At 47.2% G+C, this 25,000-nt stretch overlaps 1 protein-coding gene across 1 annotated transcript in view; it reads left to right on the forward strand.

Annotated features, from left to right (window-relative positions):
• Positions 1–25,000, forward strand: part of LOC139404682 (ELKS/Rab6-interacting/CAST family member 1-like) — a 424,291-nt gene that overhangs the window by 25,961 nt on the left and 373,330 nt on the right. The window contains exons 2-3 of the mRNA XM_071147289.1: positions 8,707–9,286; positions 12,335–12,814. Coding sequence (XP_071003390.1) covers positions 9,053–9,286; positions 12,335–12,814 — 714 coding nt within the window. The 5' untranslated portion in view covers positions 8,707–9,052. The remainder of the gene's footprint in view (positions 1–8,706; positions 9,287–12,334; positions 12,815–25,000) is intronic.

A 25,000-nucleotide genomic window follows, 5' to 3' on the forward strand; every position in this document is an offset into this window, starting at 1 on the left:
ATGTAGAGGGGGGGAGGGAGGGATGTGGGGGGGAGGGAGGGATGTAGAGGGGGGAGGGATGTAGAGGGGGGGAGGGAGGGATGTAGAGGGGGGAGGGAGGGAGGGATGTAGAGGGAGGGAGGGAGGGATGTAGAGGGAGGGAGGGAGGGAGGGATGTAGAGGGAGAGAGGGATGTAGAGGGAGAGAGGGATGTAGAGGGAGGGAGGGAGGGATGCAGAGGGGGGGAGCGAGGGATGCAGAGGGAGGGAGGGATGTAGAGGGGGGAGGGAGGGATGTAGAGGGAGGGAGAGAGGGATGTAGAGGGAGGGAGAGAGGGATGTAGAGGGAGGGAGGGAGGGATGTAGAGGGAGGGAGGGATGCAGAGGGAGGGAGGGATGCCTGGATAGATTGTGGATATGGCCTGGATAGATGGGACATTAGTTGTTATTGTGGATATGGCCTGGATAGATGGGACATTAGTTGTTATTGTGGATATGGCCTGGGTAGATGGGACATTAGTTGTTATTGTGGATATGGCCTGGGTAGATGGGACATTAGTTGTTATTGTGGATATGGCCTGGGTAGATGGGACATTAGTTGTTATTGTGGATATGGCCTGGGTAGATAGGACATTAGTTGTTATTGTGGATATGGCCTGGGTAGATGGGACATTAGTTGTTATTGTGGATATGGCCTGGATAGATGGGACATTAGTTGTTATTGTGGATATGGCCTGGGTAGATGGGACATTAGTTGTTATTGTGGATATGGCCTGGGTAGATGGGACATTAGTTGTTATTGTGGATATGGCCTGGATAGATGGGACATTAGTTGTTATTGTGGATATGGCCTGGGTAGATGGGACATTAGTTGTTATTGTGGATATGGCCTGGATTAGAGTTGGACATTTTTGTGAATATTCAGAGGTGTTAATTAATGTTCCATGGTAATTAACTGGAATATATGGGAATTAACGGGAATATATGGGAATTAAAGGGAATATATGGGAATTAACAGAAATATATGGGAATTAACGGGAATATATGGGAATTAACGGGAATATATGGGAATTAATGGGAATATATGCAAATTAATATTAATACCATTTAAATGTAGATGTTTTTTGTATTGGATATATTTACCTCATCATATGGAGACAGAAATCAAACGATTAAATCCTTCCAATAGAAATGTTAGTTACGAATTGAACTTTAATTAAATGAGTTGACTCTTCACATGGGATGATTTCACTGAACAACAACAGAAAGGGAATACTGAATGATCCCCAATGATCCATCGCATCTCCCAAAAATGTTTTCAACATACATCTGTAAAATTATAGTCTAGAAACTAAAGCTTTAGTTGTCTTCCTCTCAGGCTTCCATGTCTTCTCCCTGGACCTCCTCAATGTCCACCTCTTGAACATCAGACTCTGAGGTCTCATCTTCACTGTCACTTTCCAAGCTTGTTGAGGCTCATTGTCAGACTCAAAAAGCCTAAAATTTGCCCGGATGGCCACCAATTTTTCAACCCTGGTATTGGTCAGCCTGTTGCGTGCTTTGGTGTGTGTGTGTGTGTGTGTGTGTGTTCCCAAACAAGGACCAATTGTGCTCTGAGGTGGATGATGGTGGGATTTGGAGGAGGATGGAGGCAACAGGGGAAAGAGCCTCAGATCCACAAAGTCCCTTCCACCAGGTGGCTGATGAGATATGTTGGCATGACTACCATACTGCATCTCCATCCCAAAGCCCTTGCTTGGAAGTGTATTCCACCAGACTGCCAAGAACCTTGCCCTCATCCAGGCCAAGGTGGCGAGACACGGTAGTGATGACACCATAGGCCTTGTTGATCTCTGCACCAGACAGGATGCTCTTGCCAGCATACTTGGGGTCCAACATGTACGCTGCAGGGTGTTTGAGCTTCAGGTAGAAGTCTTCACACTTTTTGATGTATTTCAGAACTGCAGTTTCCTCTGCTTGGAGCAACAGTGAAGTGGGCAGGACAGTATGGATTTATTCTCTTACCTCTGAATGGATTCTTTCAGGTTTTCGCCTGCCAAATCAGTTCTGTTATACTCTCAGACACTATTTTAACAGTTTTGGAAACTTTAGGGTGTTTTATATCCAAATCTATAAGTTATATGCATATCATATCATCTGGGCCCGAGAAGCAGGCCGTTTAATTTGGCTATGCTTTTCATCCAAAATTCCGAATGCTGCCCCCTACCCTAGAGAGGTTAAACAGTTAAACAACTCATTTGTAAGATAAATGTTTTAAAATGAAACATGTATAGAAACCGGTGAATTAACACTCCTCAGTTAGCCGGCTCAAGCAAGCTAAAACCCATATGGTAGCAAAAACTAATTGGCAGAAATTGTTAACCATTTACAAATTATTTAAACACACTTTGATGTAGGCTACTATTTACTAGTTAACAAAAAATCAAATATGTCTTATAAAATATATTCACCCCACCCAGTATTGTAATCAAAACTTACCAGAAAGCATGTAGTCCTTGTCTCAGACAGTGTAGTAGTGTGGGCTCAATAGCATCTCATTAGTGTGCAAGATCTTGAGAATCAGCTGTATATGTGATGGATGAATGCACTGTGGTTCCATTGAATTGGGGATAGTTTAACCAAAATATGCCACAAGACCTAGAATTGCCTAGAATTACCCACAAAAAAAGGTTCACTGTTATAAATTTAAGCAAAATTCCCCAAATTCCAGGGCTTAACTTCCCATGGAAAAATTCCAGAAATTTTGCGTAAAGTTTCCGACCCTTTGCAACCCCAGCCAGGATAGATGGATCCATAGTTGTTATTCCCTGATGCTTATTGATTAGCTAGTCCAGGGGTATTCAACTCTTCCTCTACGAGGTCCGGAGCCTGCTTGTTTTCTGTTCTACCTGATCATTCATATCATCCACCTGGTGTCCCAGGTCTAAACCAGTTTATTTTTTTATTTTTTATTTCACCTTTATTTAACCAGGTAGGCTAGTTGAGAACAAGTTCTCATTTGCAACTGCGACCTGGCCAAGATAAGGCATAGCAGTGTGAACAGACAACACAGAGTTACACATGGAATAAACAATTAACAAGTCAATAACACAGTAGAAAAAAGGGGAGTCTATATATACATTGTGTGCAAAAGGCATGAGAAGGTAGGCAAATAATTACAATTATGCAGATTAACACTGGAGTGATAAATGATCAGATGGTTATGTACAGGTAGAGATATTGGTGTGCAAAAGAGCAGAAAAATAAATAAATAAAAACAGTATGGGGATGAGGTAGGTGAAAAAGGGTGGGCTATTTACCAATAGACTATGTACAGCTGCAGCGATCGGTTAGCTGCTCAGATAGCAGATGTTTGAAGTTGGTGAGGGAGATAAAAGTCTCCAGCTTCAGCGATTTTTGCAATTCGTTCCAGTCACAGGCAGCAGAGAACTGGAACGAAAGGCGGCCAAATGAGGTGTTGGCTTTAGGGATGATCAGTGAGATACACCTGCTGGAGCGCGTGCTACGGATGGGTGTTGCCATCGTAACCAGTGAACTGAGATAAGGCGGAGCTTTACCTAGCATGGACTTGTAGATGACCTGGAGCCAGTGGGTCTGGCGACGAATATGTAGCGAGGGCCAGCCGACTAGAGCATACAAGTCGCAGTGGTGGGTGGTATAAGGTGCTTTAGTGACAAAACGGATGGCACTGTGATAAACTGCATCCAGTTTGCTGAGTAGAGTGTTGGAAGCAATGTTGTAGATGACATCGCCGAAGTCGAGGATCGGTAGGATAGTCAGTTTTACTAGGGTAAGTTTGGCGGCGTGAGTGAAGGAGGCTTTGTTGCGGAATAGAAAGCCGACTCTTGATTTGATTTTCGATTGGAGATGTTTGATATGGGTCTGGAAGGAGAGTTTAGAGTCTAGCCAGACACCTAGGTACTTATAGATGTCCACATATTCAAGGTCGGAACCATCCAGGGTGGTGATGCTGGTCAGGCGTGCGGGTGCAGGCAGCGAACGGTTGAAAAGCATGCATTTGGTTTTACTAGCGTTTAAGAGCAGTTGGAGGCCACGGAAGGAGTGCTGTATGGCATTGAAGCTCGTTTGGAGGTTAGATAGCACAGTGTCCAAGGACGGGCCGGAAGTATATAGAATGGTGTCGTCTGCGTAGAGGTGGATCAGGAAATCGCCCGCAGCATGAGAAACATCATTGATATATACAGAGAAAAGAGTCGGCCCGAGAATTGAACCCTGTGGCACCCCCATAGAGACTGCCAGAGGACCGGACAGCATGCCCTCCGATTTGACACACTGAACTCTGTCTGCAAAGTAATTGGTGAACCAGGCAAGGCAGTCATCCGAAAAACCGAGGCTACTGAGTCTGCCGATAAGAATACGGTGATTGACAGAGTCGAAAGCCTTGGCAAGGTCTATGAAGACGGCTGCACAGTACTGTCTTTTATCGATGGCGGTTATGATATCGTTTAGTACCTTGAGCGTGGCTGAGGTACACCCGTGACCGGCTCGGAAACCAGATTGCACAGCGGAGAAGGTACGGTGGGATTCAAGATGGTCAGTGACCTGTTTGTTGACTTGGCTTTCGAAGACCTTAGATAGGCAGGGCAGGATGGATATAGGTCTGTAACAGTTTGGGTCCAGGGTGTCGCCCCCTTTGAAGAGGGGGATGACTGCGGCAGCTTTCCAATCCTTGGGGATCTCAGACGATATGAAAGAGAGGTTGAACAGGCTGGTAATAGGGGTTGCGACAATGGCGGCGGATAGTTTCAGGAATAGAGGGTCCAGATTGTCAAGCCCAGCTGATTTGTACGGGTCCAGGTTTTGCAGCTCTTTCAGAACATCTGCTATCTGGATTTGGGTAAAGGAGAACCTGGAGAGGCTTGGGCGAGTAGCTGCGGGGGGGGGGGGAGCTGTTGGCCGAGGTTGGAGTAGCCAGGCGGAAGGCATGGCCAGCCGTTGAGAAATGCTTGTTGAAGTTTTCGATAATCATGGATTTATCGGTGGTGACCGTGTTACCTAGCCTCAGTGCAGTGGGCAGCTGGGAGGAGGTGCTCTTGTTCTCCATGGACTTCACAGTGTCCCAGAACTTTTTGGAGTTGGAGCTACAGGATGCAAACTTCTGCCTGAAGAAGTTGGCTTTAGCTTTCCTGACTGACTGTGTGTATTGGTTCCTGACTTCCCTGAACAGTTGCATATCGCGGGGACTATTCGATGTTAGTGCAGTCCGCCACAGGATGTTTTTGTGCTGGTCGAGGGCAGTCAGGTCTGGAGTGAACCAGGGGCTATATCTGTTCTTAGTTCTGCATTTTTTGAACGGAGCATGCTTATCTAAAATGGTGAGGAAGTTACTTTTAAAGAAAGACCAGGCATCCTCAACTGACGGGATGAGATCAATGTCCTTCCAGGATACCCGGGCCAGGTCGATTAGAAAGGCCTGCTCACAGAAGTGTTTTAGGGAGCGTTTGACAGTGATGAGGGGTGGTCGTTTGACTGCGGCTCCGTAGCGGATACAGGCAATGAGGCAGTGATCGCTGAGATCTTGGTTGAAGACAGCGGAGGTGTATTTGGAGGGCCAGTTGGTCAGGATGACGTCAATGAGGGTGCCCTTGTTTACAGAGTTAGGGTTGTACCTGGTGGGTTCCTTGATGATTTGAGTGAGATTGAGGGCATCTAGCTTAGATTGTAGGACTGCCGGGGTGTTAAGCATATCCCAGTTTAGGTCACCTAACAGAACAAACTCTGAAGCTAGATGGGGGGCGATCAATTCACAAATGGTGTCCAGGGCACAGCTGGGAGCTGAGGGGGGTCGGTAGCAGGCGGCAACAGTGAGAGACTTATTTCTGGAGAGAGTAATTTTCAAAATTAGTAGTTCGAACTGTTTGGGTATGGACCTGGAAAGTATGACATTACTTTGCAGGCTATCTCTGCAGTAGACTGCAACTCCTCCCCCTTTGGCAGTTCTATCTTGACGGAAGATGTTATAGTTGGGTATGGAAATCTCAGAATTTTTGGTGGCCTTCCTGAGCCAGGATTCAGACACGGCAAGGACATCAGGGTTAGCAGAGTGTGCTAGAGCAGTGAGTAAGACAAACTTAGGGAGGAGGCTTCTGATGTTGACATGCATGAAACCAAGGCTTTTTCGATCACAGAAATCAACAAATGAGGGTGCCTGGGGACATGCAGGGCCTGGGTTTACCTCCACATCACCCGCGGAACAGAGAAGGAGTAGTATGAGGGTGCGGCTGAAGGCTAACAAAACTGGTCGCCTAGGGCGTTGGGGACAGAGAATAAGAGGAGCAGGTTTCTGGGCATGGTAGAATATATTCAGGGCATAATGCGCAAACAGGGGTATGGTGGGGTGCGGGTACAGCGGAGGTAAGCCCAGGCACTGGGTGATGATGAGAGAGGTTGTATCTCTGGACATGCTGGTTGTAATGGGTGAGGTCACCGCATGTGTGGGGGGTGGGACAAAGGAGGTATCAGGGGTATAAAGAGTGGAACTAGGGGCTCCATTGTAAACTAAAACAATGATAACTAACCTGCACAACAGTATACAAGGCATATTGACATTTGAGAGAGACATACAGCGAGGCATACAGTAATCACAGGTGTTGAATCAGTCCCTGATTAGAGGGAACAACATGCAGTGGAACTGGCTTGGAGGTCCAGAGTTGAGTTTGAGGGAGCTAGTCTATATCCACTGATGAAGAAAGACTGTATTGAGTATTGGATTTTCCAATGGCTTGTGGAGGCAGATGGTATTGAGTGTGTTTTCCAGATTGTTATTGGGTGGTGACAGAAAGAGAGACGGAGAGAGAGCCTGCGTGCGTGTGTGTGTGTGTGTGTGTGTGTGTGTGTGTGTGTGTGTGTGTGTGTGTGTGTGTGTGTGTGTGTGTGTGTGTGTGTGTGTGTGTGTGTGTGTGTGTGTGTGTGTGTGTGGAATGGGAGGCGTGTTGCTTCAGTTAGAAAGGGCAATGTGGTCTGGAACACAATTTATTATGGAAACCACAGAGAGGTGATTATTGCAGAGGGAGAATGTGGATGGCTTACTAGAAGAGAGAGGAAGGGAGGGAGAGAAAGAGTAGGAAAGAGAGAGAGACTCCTCTGCTGGCGGGGAGTCATCCAGACAGGCAGGCAGCTAGAGTAAATACAGTATGGCATGTGAGTGACCCAGATACAACCTGGACCTGGCCAGGAGACTGGAGAGGAGAGGAGGCAGGAGAGGAGGCTGATTATTGCCAGAGCTGTTCATTAGGCCATTATTTCCATCCACTGTCCTCTCTCTCTTTACTCCAGCCTGTGTCCTCTATCCTGTGTGTAGTGTCTTTACTCCAGCCTGTGTCCTCTATCCTGTGTGTAGTGTCTTTACTACAGCCTGTGTCCTCTATCCTGTGTGTAGTGTCTTTACTCCAGCCTGTGTCCTCTATCCTGTGTGTAGTGTCTTTACTCCAGCCTGTGTCCTCTGTCCTGTGTGTAGTGTCTTTACTACAGCCTGTGTCCTCTATCCTGTGTGTAGTGTCTTTACTCCAGCCTGTGTCCTCTGTCCTGTGTGTAGTGTCTTTACTACAGCCTGTGTCCTCTATCCTGTGTGTAGTGTCTTTACTCCAGCCTGTGTCCTCTATCCTGTGTGTAGTGTCTTTACTCCAGCCTGTGTCCTCTGTCCTGTGTGTAGTGTCTTTACTACAGCCTGTGTCCTCTGTATACCTGTGAGCTATAAATGGAAACTTCCATGGCTTATTCTCTGTATTGTCTACTGTACACAGACTTTCAAACACACAACATTACAAAAGGAGCTGCACACTGTATGGGACTTATTACATTATGGCATGCTGCCATGTCACTGTGAATTCTCAGTGATGTGACTCAGGGGAGTGGTGAATTCTCAGTGATGTAACTCAGGGGAGTGGTGAATTCTCAGTGATGTAACTCAGGGGAGTAGGGAATTCTCAGTGATGTAACTCAGGGGAGTGATACATTCTCAGTGATGTAACTCAGGGGAGTGGTGAATTCTCAGTGATGTAACTCAGGGGAGTGGGGAATTCTCAGTGATGTAACTCAGGGGAGTGGGGAATTCTCAGTGATGTAACTCAGGGGAGTGGTGAATTCTCAGTGATGTAACTCAGGGGAGTGGTGAATTCTCAGTGATGTAACTCAGGGGAGTGGTGAATTCTCAGTGATGTAACTCAGGGGAGTGGTGAATTCTCAGTGATGTAACTCAGGGGAGTGGAGAATTCTCAGTGATGTAACTCAGGGGAGTGGAGAATTCTCAGTGATGTAACTCAGGGGAGTGGTAAATTCTCAGTGATGTAACTCAGGGGAGTGGTGAATTCTCAGTGATGTAACTCAGGGGAGTGGGGAATTCTCAGTGATGTAACTCAGGGGAGTGGGGAATTCTCAGTGATGTAACTCAGGGGAGTGGTGAATTCTCAGTGATGTAACTCAGGGGAGTGGTGAATTCTCAGTGATGTAACTCAGGGGAGTGGTGAATTCTCAGTGATGTAACTCAGGGGAGTGGTGAATTCTCAGTGATGTAACTCAGGGGAGTGGGGAATTCTCAGTGATGTAACTCAGGGGAGTGGTGAATTCTCAGTGATGTAACTCAGGGGAGTGGGGAATTCTCAGTGATGTAACTCAGGGGAGTGGTGAATTCTCTCCTCTTTTTTTTTAGCTTTTTTTTAAGTCTTTTCTCTCTTTCTCTCTCTTACAGATCATTGCCTCATCCTAGGACCCATGGACTAAATGGATGTTAAACCCACCTTTCTCGCCAAGTTTACCACTCATCATAGTCCAATCATCATAGTCCAATCATCATAGTCCAATCATCATAGTCCAATCATCATAGTCCAATCATCCAGGAAATGCAGGATCTTTGAACATGAACAATCTGTTCCTCTCCTTCAGCTGAGACAGACTGCCAGTCAGTAACCACATAGTGTAACACTCTCTGTATCAGGGCACTGTAGTCCACATCTATTGGAGGATCACTTAGTCTCAGTATCTCACCTTTAACCCCTCACCCCCAGCCCTTGACCCTTAACCCCTGACCCCTAACCATGTACGGCAGCTCCCGCTCCGTTGCCAAGATGGAGGGCAACAACGGCAGCAGTCAGAGTCCCGGTCGCTCCCCCTGCCTGCCCCGCTCCCCGCGCCTCGGCCACCGTCGCACCAACAGTACAGGAGGCCCCGGGGGAAAGACCCTCTCCATGGAGAACATCCAGTCTCTGAACGCGGCCTATGCCACCTCCGGACCCATGTACCTCAGTGACAACGAGGTCATCTCTCAACAGGTGATCTAGTAATGCAATATGACGTGTCGTTTAGCAGAGGTTTTTTATCCAAAATGACCTTCTGTTCTTTTAAATCAGGAGTCGTAAACCTTTTCTTGCCTAGGGACCTCCTCCCAGGCAAACCGGCGACCCAGGGACCCTCATCATACGTTAGCAAAACAATAGTTTGTATATCATTATCATCCCCAGGTGAATGATAGTGGCAGGACAAGTAATCAACCTGTTAAAATGTATTGATTTGGTAGATGGTTTTTCATTATAATTGGAACAGGAAGTGTAACTCCAAACACATTTTCACTAAGAGCAGCTGTTTAGCTGGTGAAACAAAGGTTAGCCATGTGTTGGCAAAAATGAATGTCCTAGTTAAGAAAGCTGACCGGAAGCCAGTGGCACTGCCACACTGGTCGTCTGTCTGTGGCTGCTGTTTCGAAGACTGTGTCAGATACTGCACTGAGGGGAATTGGCTCAGTATTAGGAGGTAAAAATAAAGTTGACATCTTTAGAAAGAAGATATTGTCGTCTTTTCTACTGTAGTTATATCATTGACATTCTGTTTATTCTGTTGTTACTAGTGACATTCATTAAAAACATTGAAAGAATGCAAAATATAACTACATGTACTGCTCCTTCCAGTCTAACTACATGTACTGCTCCTTCCAGTCTAACTACATGTACTGATCCTTCCAGTCTAACTACATGTACTGCTCCTTCCAGTCTAACTACATGTACTGATCCTTCCAGTCTAACTACATGTACTGCTCCTTCCAGTCTAACTACATGTACTGCTCCTTCCAGTCTAACTACATGTACTGCTCCTTCCAGTCTAACTACATGTACTAATCCTTCCAGTCTAACTACATGTACTGCTCCTTCCAATCTAACTACATGTACTGCTCCTTCCAGTCTAACTACATGTACTGCTCCTTCCAGTCTAACTACATGTACTGCTCCTTCCAGTCTAACTACATGTACTGATCCTTCCAGTATAACTACATGTACTGGTCCTTCCAGTCTAACTACATGTACTGCTCCTTCCAGTCTAACTACATGTACTGATCCTTCCAGTCTAACTACATGTACTGATCCTTCCAGTCTAACTACATGTACTGATCCTTCCAGTCTAACTACATGTACTGCTCCTTCGAGTCTAACTACATGTACTGCTCCTTCCAGTCTAACTACATGTACTGCTCCTTCCAGTCTAACTACATGCACTGCTCCTTCCAGTCTAACTACATGTACTGCTCCTTCCAGTCTAACTGCATGTACTGCTCCTTCCAGTCTAACTGCATGTACTGCTCCTTCCAGTCTAACTACATGTACTGCTCCTTCCAGTCTAACTACATGTACTGCTCCTTCCAGTCTAACTACATGTACTGCTCCTTCCAGTCTAACTACATGTACTGCTCCTTCCAGTCTAACTACATGTACTGATCCTTCCAGTCTAACTACATGTACTGATCCTTCCAGTATAATTGCAGACCCTCTACAGTACCTCTAGGGATCCGCGGACGCCCGGTTGAATAAACCTGTTTTAAATTACACTATGGCTAGCACCTTGCTTTTACCCAAACACACTTCCTGTATGACTAGCACCTTGCTTTTACCAAATACACTTCCTGTATGGCTAGCACCTTGCTTTTACCAAAAACACTTCCTGTATGGCTAGCACCTTGCTTTTACCGAAGACACTTTCTGTATGGCTAGCACATTGCTTTTACCAAAGACACTTCCTGTATGGCTAGCACCTTGGTTTTACCAAAGACCCTTTCTGTATGGCTAGCACCTTGGTTTTACCAAAAACACTTCCTGTATGGCTAGCACCTTGGTTTTTACCAAAGACCCTTTCTGTATGGCTAGCCCATTGCTTTTACCAAAGACACTTCCTGTATGGCTAGCACCTTGGTTTTTACCAAAGACACTTCCTGTATGGCTAGCACATTGCTTTTACCAAAGACACTTTCTGTATGGCTAGCACATTGGTTTTACCAAAGACACTTTCTGTATGGCTAGCACCTTGGTTTTACCAAAGACACTTCCTGTATGGCTAGCACATTGCTTTTACCAAAGACACTTTCTGTATGGCTAGCACATTGCTTTTTACCAAAGACACTTTCTGTATGGCTAGCACATTGCTTTTACCAGAGACACTTCCTGTATGGCTAGCACCTTGGTTTTTACCAAAGACACTTCCTGTATGGCTAGCACATTACTTTTACCAAAGACACTTTCTGTATGGCTAGCACATTGGTTTTACCAAAGACACTTCCTGTATGGCTAGCACATTGGTTTTACCATAGACACTTCCTGTATGGCTAGCACATTTCTTTTACCAAAGACACTTCCTGTATGACTAACACATTGCTTTTACCAAAGACCCTTTCTGTATTGCTAGCACATTGCTTTTACCAAAGACACTTCCTGAATGGCTAGCACATTGCTTTTACCATAGACACTTCCTGTATGACTAGCACATTGGTTTTACCAGAGACACTTCCTGTATGACTAGCACATTGGTTTTACCAGAGACACTTCCTGTATGACTAGCACCTTGCTTTTACCATAGACACTTCCTGTATGACTAGCCCCTTGGTTTTACCAGAGACACTTCCTGTATAGCTAGCACCTTGCTTTTACCAGAGACACTTCCTGTATGGCTAGCACCTTGCTTTTACCAAAGAAACTTAGCTACTGTATGGATGTGAATTATTTAAATGTTTTTTTATTTATTTATTTATTTTACCTTTATTTAACTAGGCAAGTCAGTTAAGAACAAATTCTTATTTTCAATGACGGCCTAGGAACAGTGGGTTAACTGCCTGTTCAGGGGCAGAACAACAGATTTGTACCTTGTCAGCTCGGGGGTTTGAACTTGCAACCTTCCGGTTACTAGTCCAACGCTCTAACCACTAGGCTACCCTGCCGCCCGGTTAAATGGTTTGTATTCCTGTATGTGAATTCTGTTGTTTGTATATTTGAATATGCTGATCTTAACTAAATTAATTTTGTGGACAATAAAGTAAATCTAATCTAAACAATCTATTCTAGACCCAGGCCTATCCCAACCCCAACCACAACCCTAGCCTGCCCAAGAGCACCATGACCCTGGGTCGCTCCGGAGCAAAGCTCCCTTACGGCGTCCGGACAACCGCCATGGGCTCCAACCCCAACATCAGCCAGGGAGGTGGAGGCTCGTCCATGCCCAGTGACAGCATCGCGTTTGGGTGTGACCAAGTGTCCTCGTCCCAGTCCAGCCTCCAGCAGGCGTCCACGGTGCCTCACTCCTTACGCCAAACCAGAGACAACACCATCATGGACCTCCAGACCCAGCTGAAGGAGGTGCTGAGGGAGAACGAGCTCCTCCGGGGGGAGGTGGATGTGAAGGAGAGCAAGCTGAGCTCTTCCATGAACTCCATCAAGACCTTCTGGAGCCCCGAGCTGAAGAAGGAGAGAGCCCTGAGGAAGGACGAGGTGTCCAAGATCTCTGTCTGGAAGGAGCAGTACAGAGTGGTACAGGACGAGACTCAGGTAAGATCCTGGAGTCACTGGCAGTACATGTAGTTAGACTGGAAGGAGCAGTACATGTAGTTAGACTGGAAGGAGCAGTACATGTAGTTAGACTGGAAGGATCAGTACATGTAGTTAGACTGGAAGGATCAGTACATGTAGTTAGACTGGAAGGAGCAGTACATGTAGTTAGACTGGAAGGAGCAGTACATATAGTTAGACTGGAAGGAGCAGTACATGTAGTTAGACTGGAAGGAGCAGTACATGTAGTTAGACTGGAAGGATCAGTACATGTAGTTAGACAGGAAGGATCAGTACATGTAGTTAGACTGGAAGGAGCAGTACATGTAGTTAGACTGGAAGGAGCAGTACATATAGTTAGACTGGAAGGATCAGTACATGTAGTTAGACTGGAAGGAGCAGTACATGTAGTTAGACTGGAAGGAGCAGTACATGTAGTTAGACTGGAAGGAGCAGTACATGTAGTTAGACTGGAAGGAGCAGTACATGTAGTTAGACTGGAAGGATCAGTACATGTAGTTAGACTGGAAGGATCAGTACATGTAGTTAGACTGGAAGGAGCAGTACATGTAGTTAGACTGGAAGGAGCAGTACATGTAGTTAGACTGGAAGGATTAGTACATGTAGTTAGACTGGAAGGATTAGTACATGTAGTTAGACTGGACGGAGCAGTACATGTAGTTAGACTGGAAGGAGCAGTGCATGTAGTTAGACTGGAAGGAGCAGTACATGTAGTTAGACTGGAAGGATCAGTACATGTAGTTAGACTGGAAGGATCAGTACATGTAGTTAGACTGGAAGGAGCAGTGCATGTAGTTAGACTGGAAGGAGCAGTACATGTAGTTAGACTGGAAGGATCAGTACATGTAGTTAGACTGGAAGGAGCAGTGCATGTAGTTAGACTGGAATGAGCAGTACATGTAGTTAGACTGGAAGGAGCAGTACATGTAGTTAGACTGGACGGAGCAGTACATGTAGTTAGACTGGACGGAGCAGTACATGTAGTTAGACTGGAAGGAGCAGTACATGTAGTTAGACTGGAAGGAGCAGTACATGTAGTTAGACTGGAAGGAGTAGTACATGTAGTTAGACTGGAAGGAGCAGTACATGTAGTTAGACTGGAAGGATCTGTACATGTAGTTAGACTGGAAGGAGCAGTACATGTAGTTAGACTGGACGGAGCAGTACATGTAGTTAGACTGGAAGGAGCAGTACATGTAGTTAGACTGGAAGGAGCAGTACATGTAGTTAGACTGGAAGGAGTGTGAAGTCATTCAGGTGGGATGCAGAGACTTGCTTGGAAGTTGGGAGGTTGGTCCTAAGGGCACCTACGGGTTCTAACCATTGGGTCAGTTGTTTGTGGTTTTGCATGGTGTTGTAACCCTGGTCAAAGAGGTCAGACTGAGTTGTATATGCTGTTAGTGCTGTTGTTGTCTCTTCCATATTTAGCTCACAGTTAGCCAGAGATCTGCCTTCCGCCTCAGATGTTTCCCCTCCGGCTGTGTGAGCGTGTGACGTCGGTCAGTGAGCAGCCGGTTCGCCTGTCTGCTGAGTTGGATGAATCTGGGGTCTGTCTGGGCAGATTTGATCCCACAAAGCTTGATCACAACTTCTTATTGGGAACACAATTTTGAGATGGTATCCTAATTCTGTAGTGAAGGATGGAATCAGTTTTATCTAATTCTGTAGTGAAGGATGGAATCAGTTTTATCTAATTCTGTAGTGAAGGATGGAATCAGTTTTATCTAATTCTGTCATCTAGCTCAGAAACCAGGTGTGATTTCCAGTCCCACCTGTCCTGTATCCCATCTAACCTGTCATCTAGCTCAGAAACCAGGTGTGATTTCCAGTCCTACCTGTCCTGTATCCCATCTAACCTGTCATCTAGCTCAGAAACCAGGTGTGATTTCCAGTCCTACCTGTCCTGTATCCCATCTAACCTGTCATCTAGCTCAGAAACCAGGTGTGATTTCCAGTCCTACCTGTCCTGTATCCCATCTAACCTGTTCTAAAACCGAACGGTTGCTGTGGGCATTTGATCTGATGACAGGTTAGATGGGATACAGGACAGGTAGGACTGGAAATCACACATTCAAAAAAATAAAAATATTTTATTTTATTTCCCCTTTATTTAACCAGGTAGACTAGTTGAGAACACCTTTATTTAACCAGGTAGGCCAGTTGAGAACACCTTTATTTAACCAGGTCGGCCAGTTGAGAACAAGTTCTCATTTACAACTGTGACCTGGCCAAGATAAAGCAAAGCAGTGCGACACAAACAACAACACAGAGTTACACGTGGAATAAACAAACATACAGTCAATAACACAATAGAGAAAAAGTCTATATACAGTGAGTGCAAATGAGGTAAGATGAGGGAGGTAAGCCAATAAATAGACCATAGTGGCAAAATAATGACCATTTAGCAATTAAACACTGATGTGCAGAAGATGAATGTGCAGGTAGAGATACTGGGATGCAAAAGAGCAAGATAAATACATAAATACAGTTCTTCCCTGATGCCAAAAAGCAGAACTTCTGAGAAAGCCTTTAGTTGTATCTGACTAGTTTTCTCCTGTTGTTGTAATGGCTGCTGTTCTGGGGGAACCATGATGAACCTGGTGTTTATTGACTAGCCGTCTGTAAGAATAGAGGGAATAGAATAGAGGGAGAAAGATACCTAGTCAGTTGTACAACTGAATGCATTCAACTGAAATGAGTGTTCCTCATTTAACCCAACCACTCTGAGGTGTGGGGGGGCTGCCTTAATCGACATCCACGTCTTCAGCGCCCAGGGAACAGTGGGTTAACTGCCTTGTTCAGGGGAACAGTGGGTTAACTGCCTGGTTCAGGGGAACAGTGGGTTAACTGCCTTGTTCAGGGGAACAGTGGGTTAACTGCCTTGTTCAGGGGAACAGTGGGTTAACTGCCTTGTTCAGGGGAACAGTGGGTTAACTGCCTTGCTCAGGGGAACAGTGGGTTAACTGCCTGGTTTAACCCAACCACTCTGAGGTGTGGGGGGGCTGCCTTAATCGACATCCACGTCTTCAGCGCCCAGGGAACAGTGGGTTAACTGCCTTGTTCAGGGGAACAGTGGGTTAACTGCCTTGTTCAGGGGAACAGTGGGTTAACTGCCTTGTTCAGGGGAACAGTGGGTTAACTGCCTTGTTCAGGGGAACAGTGGGTTAACTGCCTTGCTCAGGGGAACAGTGTCCGCTCGGGGATTCGATCCAGCAACCTTTCGGTTACTAGTCCAACGCTCAAACCACTAGGCTACCTGCCGCCCAGAGGAGTGGGAGAGGGAGTACTGGAGAGGGGAGAGAGAGTACTGGAGAGGGGAGAGGGAGAGTACTGGAGAGGGGAGAGAGAGAGTACTGGGGAGGGGAGAGAGAGAGTACTGGAGAGGGGGGAGAGAGAGTACTGGAGAGGGGGGAGAGAGAGTACTGGAGAGGGGGGAGAGAGAGTACTGGAGAGGGGGGAGAGAGAGTACTGGAGAGGGGGGAGAGAGAGTACTGGAGAGGGGAGAGAGAGTACTGGAGAGGGGAGAGAGAGTACTGGAGAGGGGAGAGAGAACTCTTAACAGGAAGCTGTGAAGTTTCATTACATACATGCTGAGATATTGGTGATGGAGAGAGTACTGGAGAGGGGGGAGAGAGAGTACTGGAGAGGGGGGAGAGAGAGTACTGGAGAGGGGGGAGAGAGAGTACTGGAGAGGGGGGAGAGAGAGTACTGGAGAGGGGAGAGAGAGTACTGGAGAGGGGGGAGAGAGAGTACTGGAGAGGGGAGAGAGAGTACTGGAGAGGGGGGAGAGAGAGTACTGGAGAGGGGGGAGAGAGAGTACTGGAGAGGGGGGAGAGAGCGTACTGGAGAGGGGGGAGAGAGAGTACTGGAGAGGGGGGAGAGAGAGTACTGGAGAGGGGAGAGAGAGTACTGGAGAGGGGAGAGAAGGAACTGGAGAGGGGAGAGAGAACTCTAACAGGAAGCTGTGAAGTTTCATTACATATAGTGCCTTGCGAAAGTATTCGGCCCCCTTGAACTTTGCGACCTTTAGCCACATTTCAGGCTTCAAACATAAAGATATAAAACTGTATTTTTTTGTGAAGAATCAACAACAAGTGGGACACAATCATGAAGTGGAACGACATTTATTGTATATTGGAAACTTTTTTAACAAATCAAAAACTGAAAAATTGGGCGTGCAAAATTATGCAGCCCCCTTAAGTTAATACTTTGTAGCGCCACCTTTTGCTGCGATTACAGCTGTAAGTCACTTGGGGTATGTCTCTATCAGTTTTGCACATCGAATACACTACGTCCATCTGGCTGACAGGCCATCTGAACATACTACGTCCATCTGGCTGACAGGCCATCTGTCAGCCAGATGGACGTAGTGTATTCAGATGGTCTGTCAGCCAGATGGACGTAGTGTATTCAGGTGGCCTGTCAGCCAGATGGACGTAGTGTATTCAGATGGCCTGTCAGCCAGATGGACGTAGTGTATTCAGATGGACGTAGTGTATTCAGATGGACGTAGTGTATTCAGATGGCCTGTCAGCCAGATGGACACTGTAATGTCCCAGAAGCCTCTCAGTGGGCTGTTACAGTCACCCCACTGTGTCCTAAACACATCTCAGGAACAGAGTGTGGGCTTCTGGAAGTGTGTGTGTGTGTGTGTGACACCAACCATCCTCTCTTATCCCAGGAGATGACTCAAGCTCCAGGAGCCAGAGACAGACAGAGAGAGAAAGAGAGACAGAACGATAGAGAGGGGGACAGCGAGAGAGAGACAGAAAGATATAGAGAGGGGGACAAAGAGAGAGAGACAGACAGAAAGATAGAGAGAGGGGGACAAAGAGAGAGAGACAGAGAGAGAGAGAGAGAGAGAGAGGGGGACAAAGAGAGAGAGACAGAAAGACAGAGAGAGGGAGACAAAGAGATAGGGGGACAAAGAGAGAGGGGGACAAAGAGAGAGGGGGACAAAGAAAGAGAGAAAGAAAGACAGAGAGGGAGACAAAGAGAGAGAGAGAAAGACAGAGAGAGGGAGACAAAGAGAGAGAGAAATAGATAAATCTGTCTCCATCCTTTCTCTACCCCACCACTTTTCTGAGGCTTTTCACAGACGTTTCCTCACATATTTGTATTCCCTCCTCTTTACCTCTCCTCCTCTCAGATGGAGCGATAGAACGTCATGGAAAATATGTTAATGGTGGAGGGTAGCTAGAGCATGTTATTATTGGAGAGGGAGAGAAAGAGAGGGGGGTGAGAGAGAGAGAGAGAGAGAAAGAGAGGGAGGTGAGAGTGAGTGAGGGGGAGAGAGAGAGGTGGAGAGAGGGGGGGTACCAGATAATGTTATAGATTTGCTATCCAGTGCCATAGAATCCCAGTGCCATAGAATCCCAGTGCCATAGAGTCCCAGTGCCAGAGAGTCCCAGTGCCATAGAATCCCAGTGCCAGAAAAACCCAGTGCCATAGAATCCCAGTGCCATAGAATCCCAGTGCCAGAGAATCCCAGTGCCAGAGAATCCCAGTGCCAGAGAATCCCAGTGCCAGAGAATCCCAGTGCCATAGAATCCCAGTGCCAGAGAATCCCAGTGCCAGAGAATCCCAGTGCCAGAGAATCCCAGTGCCAGAGAATCCCAGTGCCAGAGAATCCCAGTGCCATAGAATCCCAGTGCCATAGAATCCCAGTGCCATAGAATCCCAGTGCCAGAAAAACCCAGTGCCATAGAATCCCAGTGCCAGAGAATCCCAGTGCCAGAGAATCCCAGTGCCATAGAATCCCAGTGCCATAGAATCCCAGTGCCATAGAATCCCAGTGCCAGAGAATCCCAGTGCCAGAGAGTCCCAGTGCCAGAGAGTCCCACTGCATACTAAGACTCTCACTCTAGACTCAGTTGAGTGCTCTTTAACATGCCTGGATCTGGAGTAGTCTATAGGGGGTCATAGAGTTGGCTGTGTGTGTGTGTGTGTGTGTGTGTGTGTGTGTGTCAGTGTGTGTTTGTGGATGTGTAGCCAGGTGTGTGTGTATCTTTGTCTGTGTGTGTGTGTGTTGCGTGACAGAGTGTGTGTCTGACAGTGTATATTTCTTAGTTGTGTGTGAACCTGGTGACAGTGTAAGGTGTCAGTGGTCTCTGTGTTAGAAGAGCTATAGGACTGCAGTGGCTCACACCCAGACAGCCGACACTATCAATCTCAGGTCATGTCCCAAATGGCACCCTATTCCCTATATAGTGCACTACTTCTGACCATAGGACTATGGGCCCTAGTGCACTTTATAGGGAATAGGTTGCCATTTGGGATGTAATTTTTACTTTATTAATGATCTGAAGAGATATGGCTGTAAACACAGAGGAAGAGAGAGGAGGAGGAGGAGATAACGAGAGAGAGAAGGAGGGGGAGAGGAGAGTCTCTGTAGGAAAGAGGTTCCTATCTTATAAAAGAAACCAGTAAATATTGTGAGTAAAGAGAGAGGGGTGGAGGGAGGAGAGATAGGGGTGGAGGGAGGAGAGAGGGGTGGAGGGAGCAGAGAGAGGGGTGGAGGGAGGAGAGATAGGGGTGGAGGGAGGAGAGATAGGGGTGGAGGGAGGAAAGATAGGGGTGGAGGGAGGAGAGATAGGGGTGGAGGGAGGAGAGAGAGGGGTGGAGGGAGGAGAGATAGGGGTGGAGGGAGGAGAGATAGGGGTGGAGGGAGGAGAGATAGGGGTGGAGGGAGGAGAGATAGGGGTGGAGGGAGGAGAGAGAGGGGTGGAGGGAGGAGAGAGAGGGGTGGAGGGAGGAGAGAGAGGGGTGGAGGGAGGAGAGAGAGGGGTGGAGGGAGGAGAGAGAGGGGTGGAGGGAGGAGAGAGAGGGGTGGAGGGAGGAGAGAGAGGGGTGGAGGGAGGAGAGAGAGGGGTGGAGGGAGGAGAGATAGGGGTGGAGGGAGGAGAGAGAGGGGTGGAGGGAGGAGAGAGAGGGGTGGAGGGAGGAGAGAGAGGGGTGGAGGGAGGAGAGAGAGGGGTGGAGGGAGGAGAGATAGGGGTGGAGGGAGGAGAGATAGGGGTGGAGGGAGGAGAGATAGGGGTGGAGGGAGGAGAGAGAGAGGGGTGGAGGGAGGAGAGAGAGGGGTGGAGTGAGGAGAGAGAGAGGGGTGGAGGGAGGAGAGAGAGGGGTGGAGGGAGGAGAGATAGGGGTTGAGGGAGGAGAGGTAACCCCATCTTCAGGCCGTTGGGCTAACGGTACATAGAACATCCCCTGATGCCCCACACCCCGACAAAGTCCCCCAGATATACAGTTGAAGTCGGAAGTTTACATACACCTTCGCCAAATAAATTTAAACTCAGTTCTTCACATTTCCTGACATTTAATCCTAGTTAATATTCCCCCGTCTTAGGTCAGTTAGGATCACCACTTTATTGTAAGAATGTGAAATGTCAGAATAATAGTAGAGAGAATGATTTATTTCAGCTTTTATTTATTTCATCACATTCCCAGTGGGTCATAAGTTTACATACACTCAATTAGTATTTGGTAGCATTGCCTTTAAATTATTGAACTTGGGTCAAATGTTTCGGGTAGCCTTCCACCAGCTTCCCACAATAAGTTGGGTGAATGTTTGGCCTATTCCTCCTGACAGAGCTGGTGTTACTGAGTCAGGTTTGTAGGCCTCCTTGCTCGCACACACACTTTTTCAGTTCTGCCCACAAGTTTTTTATAAGATTGAGGTCAAGGCTTTGTGATGGCCACTCCAATACCTTGACTTTGTTGTCCTTAAGCCATTTTGACACAACTTTGGAAGTATGCTTGGGGTCATTGTCCATTTGGAAGACCCATTTGTGACCAAGCTTTAACTTTCTGACTGATGTCTTGAGATGTTGCTTCAATATATCCACATAATTTTCCATCCTCATGATGCCATCTATTTTGTGAAGTGCACCAGTCCCTCCTGCAGCAAAGCACCCCCACAACATGATGCTGCCACCCCCGTTCTGCACGGTTGGGATGGTGTTCTTCGGCTTCCCCCTTTTTCCTCCAAACATAACGATGGTCATTATGGCCAAACAGTTCTGTTTTTGTTTCATCTGTACCTGCTCCAGTGTGAGCAGAGCCCACAGCAGCTGTAGCAGCACAGCTCTGGTGTCAGTTCACCCTGCATCTCATGTGTTCTGCTCTTCCACACTGCCATGTTGATTGGCTACACTATACCTAGACCCTCCTCCTGTCGGCTACACTATACCTAGACTCTCCTCCTATTGGCTACACTATACCTAGACCCTCCTCCTATTGGCTACACTATACCTAGACCCTCCTCCTGTCGGCTACACTATACCTAGACCCTCCTCCTATTGGCTACACTATACCTAGACTCTCCTCCTATTGGCTACACTATACCTAGACTCTCCTCCTGTCGGCTACACTATACCTAGACCCTCCTCCTGTTGGCTACACTATACCTAGACTCTCCTCCTATTGGCTACACTATACCTAGACTCTCCTCCTATTGGCTACACTATACCTAGACTCTCCTCCTATTGGCTACACTATACCTAGACTCTCCTCCTATTGGCTACACTATACCTAGACCCTCCTCCTATTGGCTACACTATACCTAGACCCTCCTCCTGTTGGCTACACTATACCAAGACCCTCCTCCTGTTGACTACACTATACCTAGACCCTCCTCCTGTTGGCTACACTATACCTAGACTCTCCTCCTATTGGCTACACTATACCTAGACCCTCCTCCTGTTGGCTACACTATACCTAGACCCTCCTCCTGTCGGCTACACTATACCTAGACCCTCCTCCTATTGGCTACACTATACCTAGACCCTCCTCCTGTTGGCTACACTATACCAAGACCCTCCTCCTGTTGGCTACACTATACCTAGACTCTCCTCCTATTGGCTACACTATACCTAGACCCTCCTCCTGTCAGCTACACTATACCTAGACCCTCCTCCTATTGGCTACACTATACCTAGACCCTCCTCCTGTCGGCTACACTATACCTAGACCCTCCTCCTGTTGGCTACACTATACCTAGACTCTCCTCCTATTGGCTACACTATACCTAGACCCTCCTCCTGTTGGCTACACTATACCTAGACTCTCCTCCTATTGGCTACACTATACCTAGACCCTCCTCCTATTGGCTACACTATACCTAGACCCTCCTCCTCCTCTCTTCAGTCATCCTCTCATTCTCTTTCATCCTTTCTGTTCTGTGGTTTGTGGTTTAACCTCGTTAGTGAACTCACTGTGATTGGTGTAATCAGGCGAAGTTTCTAGCTACAGAGCAGAAAGTAAACACACATCACATGCAGACAGAACAGACACTCTTTCTTTATTCTCTCTCTACTGCTCTACCCAATAGTATTTCATCTCTCTGTCTCTCTGTCTCTGTCTCTGTCTCTGTCTCTCTGTCTCTGTCTCTGTCTCTCTGTCTCTCTCTGTCTCTGTCTCTCTGTCTCTGTCTCTGTCTCTCTGTCTCTGTCTCTCTGTCTCTGTCTCTCTCTCTCTGTCTCTGTCTCTCTCTGTCTCTCTCTCTCTCTCTCTCTCTCTGTCTCTGTCTCTCTGTCTCTATGTCTCTGTCTCTGTCTCTGTCTCTGTCTCTCTCTCTCTCTGTCTCTCTCTGTCTCTGTCTCTCTCTGTCTCTCTCTGTCTCTCTCTGTCTGTCTCTCTCTCTCTCTCTCTCTCTCTCTCTCTCTCTCTCTCTCTCTCTCTCTCTCTCTCTCAATTCAATTCAATTCAATTCAATTCAAGGGCTTTATTGACATGGGAAACATGTGTTAACATTGCCAAAGCAAGTGAGGTAGATAATATATAAAGTGAATATATAAAGTGAAATAAACAATAAAAATTAACAGTAAACATTACACATACAGAAGTTTCAAAACAATAAAGACACATTACAAATGTCATATTATATATATATATACAGTGTTTTAACAATGTACAAATGGTCACAAAATGACACAAGATAAAATAAATAAGCATAAATATGGGTTGTATTTACAATGGTGTTTGTTCTTCACTCGTTGCCCTTTTCTCGTGGCAACAGGTCACAAATCTTGCTGCTGTGATGGCACACTGTCGAATTTCACTGTCTCTCTCTCTCTCTCTGTGTCTGTCTCTCTCTGTCTCTGTCTCTCTCTCTCTGTCTCTCTACCTCTGTACCCCCACATACTCTCTCTCATACTCTCTCTTCATTCTCATACTGTCTTCCTCCCTCCATCTTAACCCCCATGCTAGTGAGGTGGCATGTCAGGGTCAATGAGACATCCAGTCATGTCACTAATGTCAAACACATCATCCATCCACAGAGGTCTATCACTGAGGGGGAAAACACACTTTAATGAGAGAATATCTCATTATAGTTGATGACTCCACACAGCCTCACTCTGGGTAGGAAACCAGGGCTGACCACTGAAGGAGAGGTGATGTCAGGACACAGGAGGACTCTATGCAGGAGACCAGGGCTCTCAACTGAAGGAGAAGTGATGTCAGGACACAAGGGGTGTCTGGGTAGGAGGCCAGGGATGACCACTGAAGGAGAGGTGATGTCAGGACACAGGAGGTGTCTGGGTAGGAGGCCAGGGATGACCACTGAAGGAGAGGTGATGTCAGGACACAGGAGGTGTCTGGGTAGGAGGCCAGGGATGACCACTGAAGGAGAGGTGAAGTCAGGACACAGGAGGTGTCTGGTGAAGGAGGTCAGGGATGACCACTGAAGGAGAGGTGATGTCAGGACACAGGAGGTGTCTGGGTAGGAGGTCAGGGATGACCACTGAAGGAGAGGTGATGTCAGGACACAGGAGGTGTCTGGGTAGGAGACCAGGGATGACCACTGAAGGAGAGGTGATGTCAGGACACAGGAGGTGTCTGGGTAGGAGGCCAGGGATGACCACTGAAGGAGAGGTGATGTCAGGACACAGGAGGTGTCTGGTGAAGGAGGTCAGGGATGACCACTGAAGGAGAGGTGATGTCAGGACACAGGAGGTGTCTGGGTAGGAGGCCAGGGATGACCACTGAAGGAGAGGTGATGTCAGGACACAGGAGGTGTCTGGTGAAGGAGGCCAGGGATGACCACTGAAGGAGAGGTGATGTCAGGACACAGGAGGTGTCTGGGTAGGAGGCCAGGGATGACCACTGAAGGAGAGGTGATGTCAGGACACAGGAGGTGTCTGGTGAAGGAGGTCAGGGATGACCACTGAAGGAGAGGTGATGTCAGGACACAGGAGGTGTCTGGGTAGGAGGCCAGGGATGACCACTGAAGGAGAGGTGGTCAGGAACTGAACTGAATCTAAACCCACTCAGGTGCTGTTAATAACGAAGAGAGTTCTCCTCTCTAGCAGGAACCGTGGTGGAGGCTGTTTTTAGGTTTTAATCCGTGGCCCATCTCTCTTCTCTCTACCTAAACCTCAGGCTCAGGCCCCTCAGAGACACAGAGGAGGACAGGACAGCAAGGCAAGGATGCAGTTCCACTCCTAAACAGAGCTATATAGTTGGCAAGGAGGCAGTTCCACTCCTAAACAGAGCTATATAGTTGGCAAGGAGGCAGTTCCACTCCTAAACAGAGCTATATAGTTGGCAAGGAGGCAGTTCCACTCCTAAACAGAGCTATATAGTTGGCAAGGAGAAGGTTCCACTCCTAAACAGAGCTATATAGTTGGCAAGGAGACAGTTCCACTCCTAAACAGAGCTATATAGTTGGCAAGGAGAAGGTTCCACTCCTAAACAGAGCTATATAGTTGGCAAGGAGGCAGTTCCACTCCTAAACAGAGCTATATAGTTGGCAAGGAGAAGGTTCCACTCCTAAACAGAGCTATATAGTTGGCAAGGAGGCAGTTCCACCCCTAAACAGAGCTATATAGTTGGCAAGGCGCCAGTTCCACCCCTAAACAGAGCTATATAGTTGGCAAGGAGGCAGTTCCACTCCTAAACAGAGCTATATAGTTGGCAAGGAGAAGGTTCCACTCCTAAACAGAGCTATATAGTTGGCAAGGAGGCAGTTCCACTCCTAAACAGAGCTATATAGTTGGCAAGGAGACAGTTCCACTCCTAAACAGAGCTATATAGTTGGCAAGGAGCCAGTTCCACTCCTAAACAGAGCTATATAGTTGGCAAGAAGCCAGTTCCACTCCTAAACAGAGCTATATAGTTGGCAAGGAGCCAGTTCCACCCCTAAACAGAGCTATATAGTTGGCA

This window comes from Oncorhynchus clarkii, unplaced genomic scaffold (assembly GCF_045791955.1).
Source record: "Oncorhynchus clarkii lewisi isolate Uvic-CL-2024 unplaced genomic scaffold, UVic_Ocla_1.0 unplaced_contig_9009_pilon_pilon, whole genome shotgun sequence".
Classification (NCBI taxonomy): domain Eukaryota; kingdom Metazoa; phylum Chordata; class Actinopteri; order Salmoniformes; family Salmonidae; genus Oncorhynchus; species Oncorhynchus clarkii.